At 45.1% G+C, this 20,406-nt stretch overlaps 1 protein-coding gene across 1 annotated transcript in view; it reads right to left on the reverse strand.

Annotated features, from left to right (window-relative positions):
* The window catches only part of NUP205 (nucleoporin 205), a 1,887,652-nt gene that overhangs the window by 796,015 nt on the left and 1,071,231 nt on the right, over nt 1–20,406 (reverse strand). Inside the window, exon 26 of the mRNA XM_069628771.1 lies at nt 10,291–10,448. Coding sequence (XP_069484872.1) covers nt 10,291–10,448 — 158 coding nt within the window. The remainder of the gene's footprint in view (nt 1–10,290; nt 10,449–20,406) is intronic.

The raw sequence follows: 20,406 nt of genomic DNA on the forward strand, positions 1-20,406 counted from the left end.
CTAACTTTGCCACCCGACATCAGATTCTCTCTAGCTTTGGAGCGGGGTGCCCCAGGCTTGTCTCTCCCTTGGGGGATATTGCTTGCAGGCCGTGGGGGGGGGGGGGGGACAAAAGGGGAGGGGTTCAGTCTCCCTTTATGGTCCCGGGCTCAGGAGCTGGCGCAGCTAGGTACTGCTCGCCATGCGCCCCCTGGTGCCCATCTCCACATGAACTTGTAGTGTACTTACTGCAAGTACTGGAAACCAAAAATATACCTATAAATGAAATCTGGAAGATTTCATAGACTTGGAAATATACATGTACTCTCAGCAACCATGTTTCACAAGAGCACATCCCTAATGAACTATTTGTGTATGTATCTAAACCAAATTGTGAATCCATTCAATCAGCTAGTGCAAAATGCAAAACATGCCATATTATGCACGTTTTGCTATTCAGACAATCATTCCACCTTGCACATAAACTCACATAGCCAATATCTGATACTAATGCTTTTAAGGTACAATGCAGATGATACCAAAAACAACTGCAAGCTTACTAGCTTCACACACGGGCAATTATCTCTTGACAAGAAAACCTTCACAACAGTAGGCATAATCTACCACACTGGTGCCACAACCACTACAGGTCACTATACTGCATACATTAAAAAAAGATGTGGTTGGTTTGAATGCAACAACACTTCAGTTACTGTGAAACAGATTACTAGCAAATCGAACAAATGCCTACTTAATATTCCTTAAACCTAAATTTAGTCACTGACCTGTGACACTATCAGTAGTTAGTGCAATTTAACCATTCCCTTAAGTAATGCACACTTCAAATAAACATACTCTGAAAGGTAAACTCACATAAATGTAGTATTTTATTTTTAATTCTGTATACATTTTTTTCCCAATGACCCAATGATTATTCAAAAAGAACCACAAACTGTGCAGAACACACAGTAATGTTGTTTCAAACATAGTACTTAGAATGTACTTGATTATGAGGGTCTACAAAGTTTAGTCAATGACCTGCAGCACTATCAACAGTTAGAATACGCCAACTGGTATATAACTGCATCCATAATACTGCACAGCCACTTTTCAATACCAACATAGTAACAATACGCCAACAGGTATCCAACTGCTTCAAAAAATACCCTTCAGAACTACAAAACTATCAACAGTTAGAATACACCAACTAGTATCCAAGTACTTCAAAAATATCCTTCATTACAATTCATTGCTAATACACCATTACGATTCTTCCTAGTGCAACACTGCTTGTAACCACAAATACACTTATTTCTGCACTTTAAATTTTCCCTTAAGTACTGCACACTTCAAACAAACATACTGTGAAAGTTAAAGTCACATAAAAGTAGTAGGGTTTTTTAATCTTGTAGGGATGTTTTCCCCCCAATGTTTATGCAAACAAAAACAGCATGTGCAGAACACACAATCCTGTTGTTTCAAACATAGTTCTTGGAATGTACTAATTATGAGGGTCTAACAAGTACACGAATGTGTGGCATTGTAGACTGTCCTGCCTAACATATTATTCTGTGTTTTTTTCACAAAGAAAGAAGCAAATATTTCTCCTTCAGCACCATGCACAACAAACTCAACCTGTTGGTACAGCAATCATAATTACTATTTGTACTTCAATTATATTACCTTACCATGTTGCAAATACTGTATACTGCCAGTACAATGCCTCTAATTACTATACACATATTGTTGAAATGGTTGGATCCAGTGGCCAGATTCAATTTCTGTAGACCTATTATAATGGTTGTGGCCAGTGGCTAGATTCTTGGGTGCATGGCCGTATTTATTTTTATTTATTTATTTGCATTTTTAAAGCACTCACACAACCCAGGGGCATCGAGGCACTGTTACAGCAATATGTCTCGTAGTTGCGTATTTATAAAGCGCTTAATACCCAGAGGTTTTTAAGCACAGACCCAGGGATCGAACTTGTGTTGCTTCGTGTCGTCTTGTTTCCAAGACGCGCACGTTGCCGCTGAGCTGTTGGTTGACACCCGTGGGCAGTTCTGCGGCCATGCCCCCAAGAATCTAGCCACTGGCCACAACCACCACAAATCGCCCTGAACCTCTCAATTCAAATGACGTCTGCAGATATCGAAATGGACCACCAGCCCTATTTTTCACCTATGAAAATATCCTTATATCATCTAGATTCCACTCCCCTGACCAAGCTCTCTTGCAGTCACAAAATAACCCCAAATGTGTGTCTCAAGCTGTCCGCCCAAGTCCTCTTTCAGTCATAAAATAACCCAAGCTGTCCGCCCAAGCCCTCTTTCAGTCACCAAATAACCCCAAATGTATGTCTCAAGCTGTCCGTCAAGAATCTGCCCATGGACTACCCTGGATTCCACGGAATACTGCGCCACCCGTACGCTCTTACACCTACTCAAAGAGCCCATATCATCTTTTTTCCACTCCCCAGCCCTTTCCCAGCCCCTCTTTCCAACATCAAATGAAGCAAAATGTGTTCAGCGGTCAGTAGCGGATGTCTGCGGATCCAACAAGGCGGGCGTTTCAGAAAATATGACACCTCACGCTTTTCACCATCCAATCAGCAGGCGCGTTCGATGTCTGCGGACCTCACGTTGGCCCCTGGACCAATCGAAGGCCCATCCGGGGAGCGAACAGGAAAGTGATTCCACAGACCGAACACAGATATCACCCTTTTTTTTAACCTACTTTTGGCCCGTTTTAAAGAAAACTACTTGACGGATTTACACCAAATTTACAAAAGCACGCTTTCGGGACCAAGCTGCCACTCCTGCCGCAAATTTGGGGAAAATCCATCTGGCGGTTTGGGCTGTAGACGTGAGCAAAACATTTTTCCCATTGCGTCTATGAAAAAAACAGACATTTCGGGTCCGCCCTATCACTTTGGCCCCGTTGACAAAACCCCACCGAAGTTCGCAGAATCAATCTGATGGGGCCATATACTTTTGTTGCAAAGTTTGGTAAAGATTCGTCCAGGCGGGGTCAAAGTTATAAGGCGCCCATAAAGTGCTCTTCCTATGGGTTGAGCAACTTAACCATAACTACACGGCCGCTACCACAGGCCCTGTAATAATTCTCCAAGGATGTTTGCATATTGGAGATTCAGCATGATCTTATTAAGAGCAATGCCCTCCTCTTTGAAAGTTTTCTAAAGGCAAGAAGCAAGACTGCCTCAGAGCCCCTAATGGAGTGGTGGATATCACAGGCCTTTTATCCTCCCATCCAAATCCTTGGGCTGGCCGAATGAGTACCCAAAATATACTCTAATTTTATACAAAGCAGCCACAAAACCACATTGAAAAAGTTGAAGGGAACAAATTGCAACAAACACGTTTTTGGAATGAGTACAGAAGAAATATACCAGACTGCCCATCATGGAAAGGTAACCTATCAGAAAAAGCATTTTTACATGGTTATTGTAGGTTTCCATAATGTGCTTTGCTCATTAAGACAAGTGTAATGATCTTATTTGAACAACAACATACATTGAAAGTAATCATGAGAAATGAACATTTTACAAAGAAACCATTTGCAATATTGAAACAATTAAATACTTTCCTTTTAAAAATTGCTTTTTTAATAAAAAAAGAAAACATCCCGAGAGATCTGTTTTTTCTTAAATCTTGTAGTTGTGGGCAACAGCTGGGGCGGCTCTAGTCAACAGGCACAGCGCGCCTGACAATGTGATTCACGCCCACAAACAGCATAGACTGAGGCATAGAATGAGAGAAAGCACAAAGGGGTAATAAGAGAATACCCCTAGACCAGCGTGTGATGCACCAGGTAAAGGTAGTGTAGAGCTATTTTGAATAATATAGTGTGTGGAAATGCGCTCATTAAATGTTATGACATCTTTACTATAAAACTTTTAAAAAGTACATTATAAAGTGGTTACTGTATAGTTCAATACCATGCTTCCCCCCCCTCCTTCTCAAGAGAGCTGCCCTGACTGCTGCGACATGTTTACCAGTGAGGTGGACTTGAGGGTAAACATTATACCAAGTTGTGGTAGACATCTCTCACCTTGGACATGGGGGCATAGAGGAATCGTAACAACTGGCAAGGCAGTTGCCGGATCACTGAAAATCAGGCCTATGTGAGAATGCAAGATATCAAGAATTGATTGGATTGTGGGCCTGTAAAGCCAGAAGAAAAAAAACGACAACTCAAGATTAAACACACATATGAGCAGAGTGTACGTAAACACTCAACCCTCTGACCTTTGGCAAGACCAGATCTAAGAATACTGATATTTAAAAAAGGCACTGCTTTTAACTACGTGTATGCCCATTTCAAGGCGTGTATAAAAACAGCAAGGCGCGTGCACAGCGCGCGCACCGTAGCAAGTACCTACAAGTACCGCTTGGCCACTTAGCCGCAGAGCTGCGGCGTAGAATCATAGTTCGAGTCATTTCCATTCATTCTCCTGTATGCTGTATCGCAGGAGATATCAATAACGCTATCAATAACTCTAGATCTAGTGCATGTTACCCTTTGTATTTGTCTTAATTAATAGCGAGTAACAAGACAAGTAAAAACTAAGTTTTCATGTGTATAGTGGGTAATTGGAATTTTGACTGCAGCTTATGCGTACTTATACGCTCAAATCCAATATGCCCGACTTACCAGAACTCCCTTTGACCCCGACGGTTAATCCCCCTAAATCCAGAGGGAGGGTAAAACGAGTTGCTACTCGCAAATCCATAACACTTACACCTGTGGCAAGAGTACAACACTTCAATCAGGATATACGTACCTTTTGTGCTTTGCCAAAGGGTAATGAACAGATGACCGTTCCTGTTTTCGGCGGGGTGAAGATACAGTCACCCTTAACCCAGAAAATAGACCATAACAACAAAGCAAAGATCAAACCATTTCAGAGACTACTATTTTACAAACAGTAAAATCTCCTTGTAACAACCAAAAACAGATGGCACAATTATCATTCGTGGCAGAAGCGGTGGAAAACGATGACGTTTTTTCAAACGTTTCAATACATGCAAGCATCACAAATCTAAATTCATCTTCCGTGTCAATATCACCTGACTATCACACTCCTTGTTCAATGGATTCCAGTGTTTCGCTTGCAGCCTCATTCATTCACCCAACCCCACGGCGTCGTCTTACAACGACTGAACAATCGGCTGTAACAACCACCAATAGCTTGTTAGAAATTACTTTAACAGCAGTGAACACGACGATTAAAAGCCTCCATAAGATGTTCGAATCACTTGAACTGAAATTAAACCAACAAGCAAAGCAAATTGAAAGAATTGTCAATTGGATAGGATTACATCCTAACGTGATGAGTTCTTACACTTCGAACAAAGACCCAAATGGAAATGGACAAAATGAACTTCCCCAGGCAATACCCTCCGAACGGGGTGAATTCATAACAGCGTTACCAACATTCCCCCAAATATGACCTGTGGAAAGTGCTGACATAGTTTACAATGACCCAAATTCATCGTGGATCAGTGTTGACAAGTTACCATCTAATCCTCTTTCACCTACTATTGTGGAAAGGTACAATGTCTTTAGTAAACAATCTCATCAAACGAACCATCCAAGACAGCTAATATCCAAACCACGTCAACCCATTGTCAAGTCAAGACGATTAGGAAAAGCGAAAACCCGCCTCCCAACGATAGACTCAACACAAGCCACAGCATTTTTAAGTGTACCCACTGCAGCTATAGCACCATTTGCATCTACAACAGTCCAACTCCATGGAGCCCCAAGAGAGTTATCAATTGCAAATCTAGCTGTGCAATCTCCAACGAGTACTCTGCCTGCCCACTCACCGTTGAATGCCCTGGTGGCTCTTTCAGAAGGAGTGGTGGAAGATCGGTCCGCCTCACTTGCTGCACCGGCTAATCAGAAGTACAAACTCGAATGCCGCAACTCTGCGAAAAGTATCATCACAAGAAGCAGCAGACCAGACCTACATAAAAGAATGCACGGACCAAATTAAAGCTGCAGTCGAAGAATACCTCTCCTTACGTCTAAACAACTGTAATACAGTAGATTCCATGAAGAAGACAATCCAGGAAAATCCTTTACAAACACACAATGTTATTCATTCGTCAAGAGCGAATTTGATACAAGCCGTGATTCAAAATAATCAACAAGCAGTACAATTTACCAGCTCGAACAAGGAAACGTGGATCTGCAAGGCAAGGAATTCCGCAAACCAGAGCAATCAATAGAGAACAGAAATGTAAGGCAACTAGAGATGGAAACGAAAAAGAATAACTTCCAAAACTATCACACACTTATACTCAAGTGTTGCAATGCCCCATACGCGAAATATGATCTGTTCAGATCCAGCGTCTTAAACATCTTCAGTGAACTACATGAACTGGAAGATAATGCATCGTCAGATATCGACCAAGTGGAATTTCTGTGTGATAGCAATCTCTCAATCGTGCATTTTTGGATTAAATCTGGCCTAGTATTAAACACTTTATGGCAAGCAAAAATGGCTCTCTTTGAAATGGGCTTCTTTCTGGCCCAACATCAACAACGATCAAAATCATCAAAAAATCAAGTGCAACAAGCCAGACAACCACAACCAGAGTGTCAATGCCCTTTTTGTAAATCTTCTCCCAAGGCATAACCATTACCGGAAACAATGAAACATAACGTTTCATTGGCGTCTTGGAATTACAGAGGGCATAGGCACTTACAAACCGAAGAGCATAATGGAATAAATGATTTTGAAATTGTGGCCCTCCAGTAAACCTGGACGATGAGAACTCTGATATGGGATAACCATGCTGTAGCCCACATATTAGCAATCGCATCAACAAAGGGACGGACTGATGGCAGGCCTACTAGTTGCGGTTAAAATTAATACAGGTCTCATACTACACAAATGGGCGTCGCCAAATAACCATGCAGCTGGTTAAAATATCAAGAGGCAACATAGATATTGCCCTAATCAATCTATACAGAAATCTAGCCGCAATTGCTGATAATATTATCTATAAAGACCTATCCAGCCTTCTGGAAATGATAGTTAAAGCACCTAATATTATGGCCACTATCATTGTTGGTGACTAACTTGCACAATATGACTTCAAATTCCTACGGCAATTTCCAAGAAACCATAAAAGGGCAACATTATAAAAGGGCAACATTTTATGAAAGACTGGAATCTACATATTGCGAATGGCTACCTAAACCGACCTGGCAAAGAGATGCTTCGGAAAGCACCATTGATTATTTATTTTTGTCTGAAGATCTATTTATGCAAGTTTCTAAATTCGAGATCTTTAAACAATCGACGAGCGATCATAACATCCTGCTGCTGACTTGGCCTTGAAATGATACCACATCTGCCCAACAGCAACATTGGATGACGCCAAATTTGCTAATCAATAATGCCAGAACTCGATTCAGATGGAACCAGGATAAACTAAAGCTATTAGAAGAGACCGTACAATCTCAAATATCACTTCCTGGTTTTGAATCTTATCTTGACGTTTGGTGATGTTCAAGGACGTTCATAATTTACATGCTTTTCATTCAAAAAAGCAAAATCATGTTTATGACAGCCATTTGCAACAAGCCAAGACGAACCATAGAAGAGCTTTTAGAACCACTCTTGATACGTGGTTATAAAAGCACCATGTTTCAAACGGACAGCGAAAATGTTACGTCATTAATCACTACCAAAAATACAATGCAGATCTGGTCTCTACTCAATGAATCGACAGGCCAAAAACAAGTCGACACACAATTAAATGGTGTCTCAGATATACAATGGATAAACCATTTTACTAAGTTATACCAAGACACAAAATTCGACCAATACCAATATACCATGCAATCTAAGTCCTCATGGAACCTAAAATGCTCCATTGACATCATTGAAGAATGAATAACTAAATCATCGTCATCTCGAGCTGCAGGTCCAGATGAATTAACAAATTACATGATGAAAGGACATCCAAGATCTTGGGCCATAATTTTGAATAACATTTTTCAACATACTTTACGTACAAGATCGATACCTGCATCATGGTGTACTTCTCTCATAGTCCCCATCTTCAAAAAAGGTGATCGCGGGGCACCTTCCAACCATCGACCCATAGCTCTCCTGGGCACACCTGGTAAAATATTCTGCCGTCTAGTACTGAGAGACTTCAACTGCTGGACGATTGAAGAGCAACAGCGAGATCCCAATCAAACGGGATTTGTTCCAGGCATGGAGACAGCCATCAATCTTTTTACAATAAATGCTTTGAAAAAACAGGCTCATTACAGTAAAACACCCATGTACTTTGCATTTATCGATCTACAGGCAGCTTTTGACTCCGTCTCAAGAGTCAAACTAATTCAGAAGCTTATTGAAGCTAAATGTCCCTCGTCCCTAACTGACATCATCTACATCTTACACTCCAGAACGTCAGTACGAGTACGACTCCCAATCTTGGGGCTGCTGTCTGCATCCATCAGAATGGCGAGAGGTCTAGAACAAGGTTGCATACTTGTGTCTGCTTTATTCAATTTTTTTATTCAAAATATAAAAAAAGATCTTTAAGGAGGTAGAGTCGGACTCACCAAAATTGAAGAATGTGGTTATGCAAGCCCTTTGGTACGCTGACAATCTCGTACTCCTATTAAAAACCCCTAGTGGGCTTCAAAAACTTCTGACAGCCTTAACACAATATTTTGATAACGAGCTTACAATAAATTTGAATAAGTCACAAATAGTTCAGTATGCTCCCAAAATTTCCAGCCGAAATAGAATGATCTGGAAAATCAAAAATGTCAATTTCGAAATTGTACATAATTACACATATCTGGGCTTAGCTTTTGCTGATGTTCCCACTGCTAATAAACAGAAGCTAATTGTTGTAAACAAAGTGACCCCAGCCATATCACAAACCAGGCTGATATCGTATAAATTTGGTAAATTTTCCATCTCTCCAGCAATTCAATATTGGCGACAGAAAGTCACCACTTTATTATATGGTCTCGAAATAGGTACTTTCATTGAAAATTCCTTTTTTGACAAATTAGAGGCAAAGTATTGGCGACAAATACTGAGGGTTCCACCATGCACCCCAGGGCCTTGGTTAAGATATGAGTTGGGTCTCATGTCATTACATGCCAAGTATCACTGGCAATTATGTGCTCTTTTCTGTAAATGTTCAACATATGCCAAAAATAACACCCTACTGACGATTATAGCAGACTACATGTTTCACTCTCCGCATCGTTTTATACAAGAATAGACAAATCATGTCATGGTAATAATGGCGACAGCTGAAGTAGCATTAGAGTCTTTGATTAACAACCCTGATCAAGCGAAAAAGAGAATCTTTATGCAAGATTGGATATCTACACGTGCAACCTGTCTTACTTTCAAACATTTTAATTCGCAAGCGTTTCTGGACAAAAAAACTGGTGCAACAGAGACATACTTATGCAAGGCACCTAACCCAAATATACGCTCGGCAATTCTACGCCTCAATTTATGGCCCACGCGGGACATTCTAGCACAACGGAAACAGCTTCGCCAAGAGGATAACTATTGTCGATACTGTAATATTTCATCTGTCAAAGAGACGCTTGAACATCTTGTAACAGAATGTAGAGCTTTGTGTGAATTGAGAAATTTACATTTTGCAAAACATATGGTTGAAATGTCCTATGTACTAGCTGAACATAGATGGTCAAAGATATTGACCACACAAAACATGAGTATATACATAGCCGCTTGACGCTTTAGATCTAGATTTAGATAGACCGACTAGAATATCTGAATTGCAAGAATTAACTGTTTACAGAACCTAGATATCATTTTAGAATAACTTAATTTAATAGAACTCAGTTCAATAAGTTTTCATAATACTGATAAATATGTGGCAAGTATAACAAAATAGATATGCTTAATTGGTGGTCGAGATCGTCTGTTCTCTGTCGAAAAGTGGTGGCAAAAGCAGTGAATTAAGTTATTATGTAATGTAATGATTTTGAAAGATAAAAAATCTAATCAGGATTTTATTTTATTTTTCCGCAATTTTATTGTGTATTTTAACAATTTTGAATAAATTGAAAAGTTGAGTAATCAGCTATATCAATAAAAAATAATATAAACAGGACTCTGGCACAGTATCACAGGAAGAAAACTTAACACAAGACTGAAGCTAGCAGTGGATGAATTGGTGCAGCGAGTAAGAGACACGCATAGGTTTCCTTCCTCATTTGAAATTGCGTTAATCACACAGATCTCACAAAATTTGGTCTCACCTTGACATTACAGACCGTCTGGCCACGGCGATTCTTGTGCTCACAGTTGCCAATAACCTGTTCTATTTGAGAGCGGTCAAAGAACTCCAGTGGCATGGCTTCGGGGATCTCCTGACTGAAATTAATCGAGTCCAGAATGCTCAGTATTTTTCTTCGTACTGTGAAAAGGATCAAGAATACAAAAATAACACAACATGCATACATTTAATGTACTACATACCTTGTTGCCATATCGTCACTCAGACCTAGAAATATCTTGCATTTGTGACAAGACTTGCGCGTCTAAAAACAGAACACCACAGCTAAGTCTGCTTACCTTACACAACCAGCCAGACAATGTATCATTTTATTATTCATGGTGGGAGGATTAAGACAAAAGAAAAAAGTAACTTACCTTTAGTAAATAGAGATTCCCAAATTGACAATATATTCTGAACTTGATGCTAGATAAGAGACATCAAAATCATCCAGACCGCCATCCCGCAGCCACAATATGGTCTTCAGCTTTACCAATAATTATACAGCATTATTGCTGGCCTGGGTTAATCATTGCAATTTGTAAATGAATTGAAATTCTTCCTCCAAAGTTCTTTATTGGCATTTTCAAAGAAATGTGCCACGAAAACAAGTGAACTTGGAGAGTAAGTGAAAATCACAATGTAACAAGTTATAAAAGCCAAATCCCCTTATCTGAACACCCGGCTTTCGGATCTGTGGCTGATAACAGATACATTCTAAAGTAAGAGAAAACATGCTGATGACCGTTGTCAATGGAATTGATGTGTTAAATCTGCTTTTGAGTGCTGTGGATAAATGTGGTATGATGCTATGTTGTTTCACTGGTCTTACTTGCATCATGAATCTAATAGTTATTAATATTAATTCAGAGGGGGACGCTGGTGTGGCAATGGCGCAAGTCGTCTGCATGCCCGGGTCGCTCCAATAAAGCTGAATTGTGTGCGATATCGGCTGTCTCGATGTGCCTCTGGCTTCCCTGAAACTGGGAGAGGTCAGTGGAGTATTCGCCAAAGCCATTGAGAGTGGGCTTGCCTGTGGTGGAGTCCAAACCAGACGAGAAATTGTGTACATATAGCAGGAGCCCACCCTAGAGGACAACCCTAAATGGCCACCATTGACCTGGTGTGACAGACGGTTGGGAGAGCAGCGGAGTATCGCACAGTGGGACGCAGGGGGGAGTAGAAAAAAGCCAGAATTTCTGTCCCGGTTCCACCTGCAGCTCTCCCTGAAGCAGCTGAGCACTAAACTACCAGTGGAGCAACAAGAAGACCAGGGAGGCGGCCATCGCGCCGCAGGGTGGAAGAGCAAGGGCCTGCCACTAACCGTCCCGGGGAGGGCCTAAAGCACCGGAGGTGACAGGGCAACGGCATGACATGGTCGGCTCGCAGTAGAGAGGGATGAAGCCGTGTGCTGGTAGCCCCGAGGCGAAGGCATACACAACACTGTTACTTGAGGCATCGACTGGAACATCACACACTGTTTCAACGACATTGTACATTCCGTGAAGTAGGTGTCAGTGGAGATGACTAGGGGTATTTGAAGTCTTCCTTGTGGAACATTGGCCAAGTAAAGCCGAGGCCTTGGTGCCCCCCGAAAGTGAGAGTGGATCAGAGGCCACCCCCTCAAGTCCCCCCCCTTCACTGGCAACTCACACTAGTGGGTCTGCCCAGACCCAGCTGGAGGAATCCCTAAAAGGAGAATAGTTGGTACAGAAGGGGGTGGGGTGTTGGGTAGAATGGGGGGTGCAGAGGGGACACAGGCCCATTTTCCACACAAGATATGAAGAAAGACTAGGAGAAGCAGGAGGAAAGAAAATGGGTACACGGCCCAGAATTAATGCTTTTGCAATCAGTGGCTCCTGCCACCATAGAACGGCAAACCCGAATAAAGCCCCAGAGGAGATGGTGAATGCACCAGAAGGGGGGCCTAAGGATACAAGATATACTGGCTGCTATCAGGGAGGCAACATCGATCATTGAGCGAAAGAGACACAGTTGGTGGGGACGTGGGTCTATTAAGGCATGATATACAGATGAGGTCAGGAAGAATAGGGGGGGGGCAGAGAAGATAATTTCAGACCTAGAGGACATCAGAACCCCTCTGCAGAAGGAAGTTCAGGCCCTGACTCAGAAAACAAGGCAACTGGAGAACCGGATGGATGATGCGGAACGGAGGGCACAAAGATAAACATACGGATCAACGGTCTCCCGGTGAACAGTGACGGCTCATCCATGGAGCTGTATTTGGAAGGGTGGGTCAATGGGTGGGCTAGCCTGCACAGACTGTCAAACCTTTATTTCCATAGAAAGGGCTCAGAGTCCTGGACAGGGCTCCGACGCCAGAAAGCCCCCAGGCAAGTAATAGCAAGGCTCCTAAAATATACAGATCAGGACCTTATCCTGGAACTGGCCCGCAAGAAAAGGGTAATGGAGGTGGATGGAGCAAGGGTTGCAGTTTTGCCCGACTTTACCCAAGTCATCCAGAAAGCCAGGCAGTTCTTTGACGCAGTGAGAAGGCAGCTCTGGAGGAAGGGGATCAAGTATGCCACAATCTTCCCCACGACTTGTGCCACGCTGAGTCAGAGCATGGCGACCAGAGAAGAGACCCTGCTATTTTGAGCCTGGTACACACCTTCTGAACACAGATGGCGGGGTTTTGTTTGATATGGGTCGATAGATGCTTGAAGTTAGGTTGGGGGGGATTAAAGGAGAGTTGGGGGAGATAGGGGGGTTTGTTATGCAAATGTTTGTTTGCTTGGCGGAGTGCTTGTTTGGGCATGACCTTCTGGGGCTGTGGAAGTTGTGTTTACTGGCGAGCCAAAGGGCACTGTAGGATGTGCAAACCGCATCTCTTGTGGCCAATAGGGGGCGGGGGTGAAAACAAAAGAGCTTAAATGTCTCACTTGGAATGTAAATGGCGCCCGAATGACCAGATCAAATGGTGACTAGTTCGGAAATATCTGAGCAGACAAAATAGATATAGCCCTACTGCAAGAAACCCATTTGGTGGGCGCCTCTTGCAGGTTTCTAGGCCAGGGACAATATCAAAAAGTTTAACATGCAGGGGACTATAGGGGTTCCAGGGTGGTGGACATCATGATCAAACGTACAATTCCCTTTGAGGTGAAAATAGTCAAGAGAGATCCGGGGGGACGGGTTGCAATGATTGTCGTGGGAGCTTTGCAATAAGGTGAGACAGTCTTGGGTGTATACGCACCCTCTCCACCAAAAAGAGACTTCGTGGCCGAGAGTCAGGGCGTCTTGACACAATATGGGGCAGAGATCACAATAGTGGGTGTGGATTTCAATGACGTTATGTGCAAAGAGAAGGACAGGTCAGCACAGGGGGTCAGAGCTCCACGGCATACGACCAGTACCTTCATGGCAACGTTCACGGAGGCGACTAGCTTAGGGAACGTTTGGTGGGACATACATGCAACGGAAACAGGTTTTTCTTTCTCCTCTGGGGCACACGTGACATTCTCCCGTATGACATGCATTACTTATCGTAAAAGCATTTCTGGTGTTTGTATCTGCTTAGATTCACATGCTGTAAATCATGGAAAAGGGAAGTGTCGCTGTGCCAAAGGTTAAGAGCTGAAACGGGGGTCATTTGATTCCCGGGGCTCCCCTAGGTAGCTCAATGTTTAAGCAGTGAATGCTACAGTCAATTATTTTGAGAAAATAAATCCTCTTGACACAATATGTAAGATACAAAAGGGAGGCAATTTTCACATAACAAGCGTTTTTTAATGTATGTAAAGCATTCAACAAGTGATGAATCAACAAGGAAAGAACAGTGAAAAAACAACAATAAAAACATATGAGTCTCCAAACATATAAAACAAATTGGTGCGGAGTGACACACATCTAAACTTAGTCTGTTATTTCATCACAGAAAAAGATGCATTTAAGTCAAAGCGGTGGTGTCCAAAGAGCGACAGATATGCAGAAAAGAAAAGAAGTAAAATAGTGATAGGCTGAAAAAGTATAACCGGAAATGCGGTTAATGTTGGCAGCAAAGTGGTAGGACCTGGGTACGTCTGTCTGTCCTGCCAAGGTCTCGGGGAGAATTCCAAGACAAACAACCTTTCGTTGTGCTGCTCTAGTCAAGGAGTGTGTCCTTAATGTTCCCAGTATAAAGGTCTGGAAGGGTAAAATCAAAACAGAAAAATCCTGATACTATTGTTCAAGTATATCGTCTGTTTCCAAGGTTTTGCCAACGCAGTGGGGGAATCTATTCCAATGGATTTGAAAAGATGTGTGGGTGGGTGAGATGATCCCAACACTCCCCTCACGTTCTTGCGTTTCGGCGGAGGTCGGTCCCTTAAAGGCTGAGGACCAGTTTTAATATTCCGCCTTCATCAGGGCTGGTGAGTTCTGGGAATCTGTTGAAGAACAGATCCAATTTGCACGGGGGTGCCGGGGACCTCCCGTGGGAAGGGGTACCAAGAGAGGCGCAGCTTCAATGGATTCAGGCAACATAGAAATATAGATAGCGCGCTGAGGCCATGGGATGGTGAAAGGCAAATCCGACCCCACAAATGGGAGAGTGCCAACAGGAACGGCACTGCTGTGTGGTTCCAAGAACCGGCTGCAGTCCAGAAGACCGTCAGCTGGAGAGGACCTGAATAGTCAGCGCTTTCGGATGCACGGGCAGAGTGTACAAACGACTGTGTAATGCAGGACGAAGCCTGTCGGCTTCCCAGTAATAGTGATGGTCATACGGGCATGATCAGAGATTCCCCTTGCATGTATTCAGTGTCCAGACACCCTACCCGTCCCAGTGCAAGGTATGAAGAAATGGTCTTTCTGATGTTTGTTAATCTGCTTGGCATCACATGCTGTGCATATAGTCCGACATCCAGTGCTAACCGCAGAGTATTGCATCTTGTCTTTCAAGAATTGAAAGGGGACGTCGACATGGGCGTGCCTGTAACACTATCCCTACGTGACGTGTAGTGTACTCAAGATCCCTCACGCGTTGAGGTCCGTCTCATTGTATTTTTTCTGCCGCAAGGGAGCCTTATGACTATCGTGAGTACAAAAAAGAGAGAAAGTAGTAAGACGTCTATGTTCCTTCCATCCGAGCAGGTAGGAAGGGTGGGCGCATGTGAATCTAAGCAGATGCAATCATCAGAAGAACAAGTTACTTACCAAACTAGTAACGTTCTTTCGATGGGATGTTCCTCCGACATATTCCACATCTATGACATGTAATGTCCACAGCTGTGTACTTAAGAAACTTTTCAGCAGAGGGCGTCTTGCGCGATGGCGTCGGGCCGATGTCCCTCGAGGGCCTCCCACACCGGATGTTATATATAAGACGCACGGGGCCCGCTGCCTCAGTTTAGTTTTTTCCCCCCAGAACGTGTGGCACCAGTCTCCTGCCAGTATAACTGCCTACAGCCTTGCGGAAACAAAGCTGCAATCACAGAGGAAATTCTCCAGAGGGGCAGGCTGGGAGGGCGATGTGGAATACGTCAGAAGAACATCCCATCGAAAGAAAGTTACCAGTTTGGTAAGTAACTTGTTCTTCGAAGGGATTGTGTCCTCCGACGTATTCCACATCTATGACAGACTCCCAAAGCAGTACCAGACTATGGAGGAGGGAAAGAATTTAGAATGTGAATTTACAGTACCCAATCAAAAGGCCGAATAGAGGACCGCCTTACCAAAGGCCAAATCCTGCCCATGGACGGAATCCAGGGAATAGTGTTAAACAAAAGTATGGACATAAGCCCATGTGGCTGCTTCACAAATATTCTGAATAGGAACACCCATTTGTAGAGCAGTGGAGGCAGCCACACCCCTAGTGGAGTGACCCAGTAAGCCTACCGGAGGGCCCTTCCCCGCCAAACGGTAGCACTCCGTGATAGTTAGGATAATTCATCTGGACAAGGTCTGTTTGGAAACAGCCTGACCCAAGCAGTGTCCAGCATAACCAACAAAGAGCTGATCGTCCACTCTGACCCGGGACATCCGTGAAAGATAAAAGCTCAAAGCTCTCCTAGGATACAACCTATGGAGCCTCTCCTCTTCCTTACGAGGATGCGGAGGAAGATAAAATGCCGGAAGAAACAGCTTCTGGCTCAAATGAAATTCAGACACAACCTTCGAAGAAAAGAAGGTCGCACTCGCAGGACAACCCTGTCCTTAGGGAAAACAGTAAAGGGTGGCTTGGCAGAAAGTGGCTGCAATTCACTCACTCAGCGTGCGGAAGTAACCACAACTAAAGCACAGTTTTAAAAGACAACAATCTCAGCGGACAAGTGTGTAAAGGCTCAAATGGAGCTCCCATCAGAAACTTTAAAACCAAATTCAAACCCCAACGCGGCACCTAGAAAGGGGACAGTGGAAACACATTAGGCAGTCCTATCAGAAACTGTGAAATCAAAGGAATCTCAAAGTGTTAAGAATCTTAACAGTCTTCAGACGAGAGCTTAAATATGGACAGCGCTGCCAGGTAACCCTTAGTGGTACCCACTTGAAGGCCCTTGTGGGCTAAATGAAATCAGAAAAGACAACACCATAGGAATGGAACATTGGAAAGGATCCATATTCTGTCCCCTGAACCAGTCGCAGAACTTCCGCCAGTGGCAACTTTACAGGGATTTTGTTGCAGGCTGCATGGCCGAAAGCAACACTTCCATCACGTCATCCGGGAGGTCCCAATCCTTGTATCTGAACCTTTCAGATATCAAGCATGAGGTTTGAGCGACCTGACCTCTGGATGGAGAACCTGACCCCTCTCACGCGAGAGCAGATCGTCTCGGTAGCGAAGACGGCGTGGAGGGCAGATGGACATATCGAGAAGGTCCGGGTACCACGCTCTCCTGGCCCAATCCGGAGCAATGAGGATCATTCGGGAACCGAACCTCCGCAACATCTGAGGATTGACGGGGCTGGAGGAAATGCATAGAGCAGTGGGAATGACCACTCCACTACGAACGCGTCCCCTAAGGCTCCTCTCGGGGGAAATTCTTGCAAGCAGAATCTCTTGCACTTCCGGTTGACACTGGTGGCAAAGAGATCTACCTGAGGGGTTACCCAAAGGGCGAAGATCTCCAAAAGGACTTCCTGAGGCAACTCCGACTCGTGAGAGACCGTGCTCTGCCTGCTCAGCGCGTCCACTGCTGTGTTTTCATCTCCGGCCAGATGAACTGCCGAGATCGAGATTTCCTGTTGGATGGCCCAGAACCAGAGCTGCATCGCCTCCCTGCACAACGGGAGTGACCCTGCCACCTCCCTTTTTCTTGAGGTAATGCTTGGCCACTGTGTTGTCCGTCATAATCAGGACAGTCTTCCCCTGCACAGACAGCAGAAAAGCCTTCAGGGCCAGCCTGATGGCTCTCAGCTCAAACAGATTGATGTGGAGTCTGGACTCCGACGGAGACTAACGGCAGCTGGCTGTCAACTCGTTGGCATGAGGGCCCCATCCTGTGAGGGAGGCATCCGTCACGATCGTCACCTCTGGCCATAGTTGCCAAAACGGTGCCCCCTTCATTAGATTTCCTTTGTCAGCCCACCGTAAAAGATCCTAGGCGAACAAGAGCGGAATCTGAACGGGATCCAACATCTTGCCGGAGAACTGCGACCACTGCATCTTGAGAGCCCACTGCAGGAATCTCATCCGCAGTCTGGCCTCTGGCACCAGAAGAATGCAGGATGCCATGAGGCCGGGCAACCTTAAGAATTTGAAAGCTGGGAGACTCTGGGCACGTTGAAACTGGTCCACCATCTGCAGAATGTGATGAGCCCTCACCTGGGAAAGAGGACCACTGCCAAAGGCATGTGTCAAGCACTGCTCCGATGTATTGGAGCCGCTGGGAAGGTGTCAAATGCGACTTCTTTAAATTAAAAGAGAAGCCCAGCTTGTGAAGGGAATGGCAGGTGATGGAGAGATGATCCAGGGCTTCCTCGGGCGAACGTGCCCTGATCAGCCAATTGTCCAGGTAGAGGTAGACGTGAATCCCCCCTCTCCTGAGGTACGCTGCCACAACCACCATCAGCTTGGTGAAGACCCTCGGGCAGAGGTCAATCCGAATGGCAGGACCCGAAACTGAAAGTGCAAGTCGCCAGCCACAAACCTCAGGTACTTCCTGTGCTTGGGATGAATCGGCATATCAAAGTAGCATCCTTGAGGTCCAGAAACAGCAACCAATCCTGAAGTTTAAGGGCCTGGAGTGACCATCTTGAACTTGTCCTTCCTGAGAAGCTTGTTCAACAAACGCAAGTCCATAATGAGTCTCAATCTCGCGTCTTTCTTTGGGATACAAAAATAAGGGGAATACCATCCCTTGTTCCTCTCCGCTACAGGCACCAGTTCTATGGCACCTTTCTCCAGCAGGGATAGGATTTCCTGCGCAAGGAGCGGATCCGGACTCTTCAAAGAGAGCTTCCCCGGTGGATTGTCGTAAGGACGCTGAAGGAAGGGAAGGCAGTAGCTGTGGGCTAAGATATCCAGAACCCACGCATCCGAAGTAATAGAATGCCATTCTCCAAGATGCTGCGCAAGTCTGCCACAAGCCGGCGAACCGTGGGACATGGCCTCATGACTGAGCTGGAGCGGCTGCGGCAGTGCCTGAAGGCAAAGAGGCAACTGCCCGAGCGGCTTTGGCACCCCGAGTTCCCCGTCCACCACGGGTACCCTTACGTTGGCCCCTTTAACTGGCAGCTCCTCTCGATCTACCAAAAGAGGAGTAGGAACGAAAGGATCCTCCCTTCCATTGCTGTCCCCTAGGACGAAAAGGCGGAGGTTGACGTACTGCAGCGCTCAAAGACTTTGCTGCAGCTTTGGAAGTCTGCAACCTCTCAAGGCTCTCGTCAGCCTTGCTGCCAAATAAATGAACACAATCAAGGGGCATGTTCAGAAGACAGGCTTTCACATCAGGAGCAAACCCCAACTTCCGCAACCACGCAAACCTGCGTAGGACGGTGCTCGCAGTCATGGACCAGTTGACACAGTCTGCCGTGTCCAAACCCGACTGAAGGGATTCACACATAGCATCCATTTCGTCACGCACGAATGCTAGGAAGCCAATCCTTTCCTCCCCCTCGGGAATATGCTCAGCCGCTAAGGAAGCACAGTTCCATAGAGTGTGTGTAAATCTTGCCAAGGCACATGTGGAGTTGACAGCTTTCAGTGCCATGCTCCCTGAAGAAATGACCTTCCGAGCCCATCCGTCGAAGCGCTTGTCCCTATCCGGAGGGATGGTAGGGTATGCCTGCTGCCTCGAGGTGGCCGTAGCCACCTGAACAACCAAACTCTCAGGAGTTGGGTGAGTAGACAAATAGCTGGGGTTGCTAAAAGATTCCTGGGCCTGCCAAGCCGAAGACACCCTTTTTTGCAACGTAAAATGAAAGGGGAATACCGGGTCAGAGGGGGGACCTTGGTCCAAGAGGTCAGTAAGGTCATCCTGAATAAAATCCTCAGGAGGACTGGACCACCCCAGGTAATTGGAGACCCTAGACAGGAGCCGCCTGTAGGAAGAGTCTGCATGAGCCCCTGGCTCAGGCCCACCAAACTCAACCTCCGGAGAAGTGTCCAGGCCACTGGCATCATGTAGGGTCTGCCTCAACTCCTCCAAGGGGCTGTCATCCAACAATCCTGGAGCCTCCTCCTGAGAAGCAGGGTATTCAATATCCGACCTTTCCTCCTCTCCAGAAATGTCAGCCAAAGGTCTGGAAAACCTAGCCAAAGTGACAGAAGAAGGCCTGGGGCCCAATACCGGCGTCCCAGACATAGAGGAAGCCTGCCCTAGGCATAACCACCTCCTCAGACACATTGTGCCCAAAAAGAGCTGAGGGCATTGAGAACATTGACGTCGAGACAGCCGAGGGCTTCGACGCCGGAATCCACACGAGGCTGTCCACGGTTCGAGACCTCCACAGGCCACGGTTCGAGTGTGTTCTCTGCCAGCTTCATGAGAAGGCGCGACAGGAACCATGCTTTGCGACTAGAAAATCCGCCCACTCCTCCGGAGTCGAGGACTTCATGGGACAGGCTACCTTACGCACAGCGTCATCCTCCGAGGACGACGGGGAAGGCAACCGATGCCGGCACTTCCTAGAGTGCCGCAAGGATGAGGAATCGCGG

The sequence above is a fragment of the Ambystoma mexicanum genome, chromosome 12, assembly GCF_040938575.1.
Source record: "Ambystoma mexicanum isolate Mex_15411 chromosome 12, UKY_AmexF1_1, whole genome shotgun sequence".
In the NCBI taxonomy this organism is placed as follows: Eukaryota; Metazoa; Chordata; class Amphibia; order Caudata; family Ambystomatidae; genus Ambystoma; species Ambystoma mexicanum.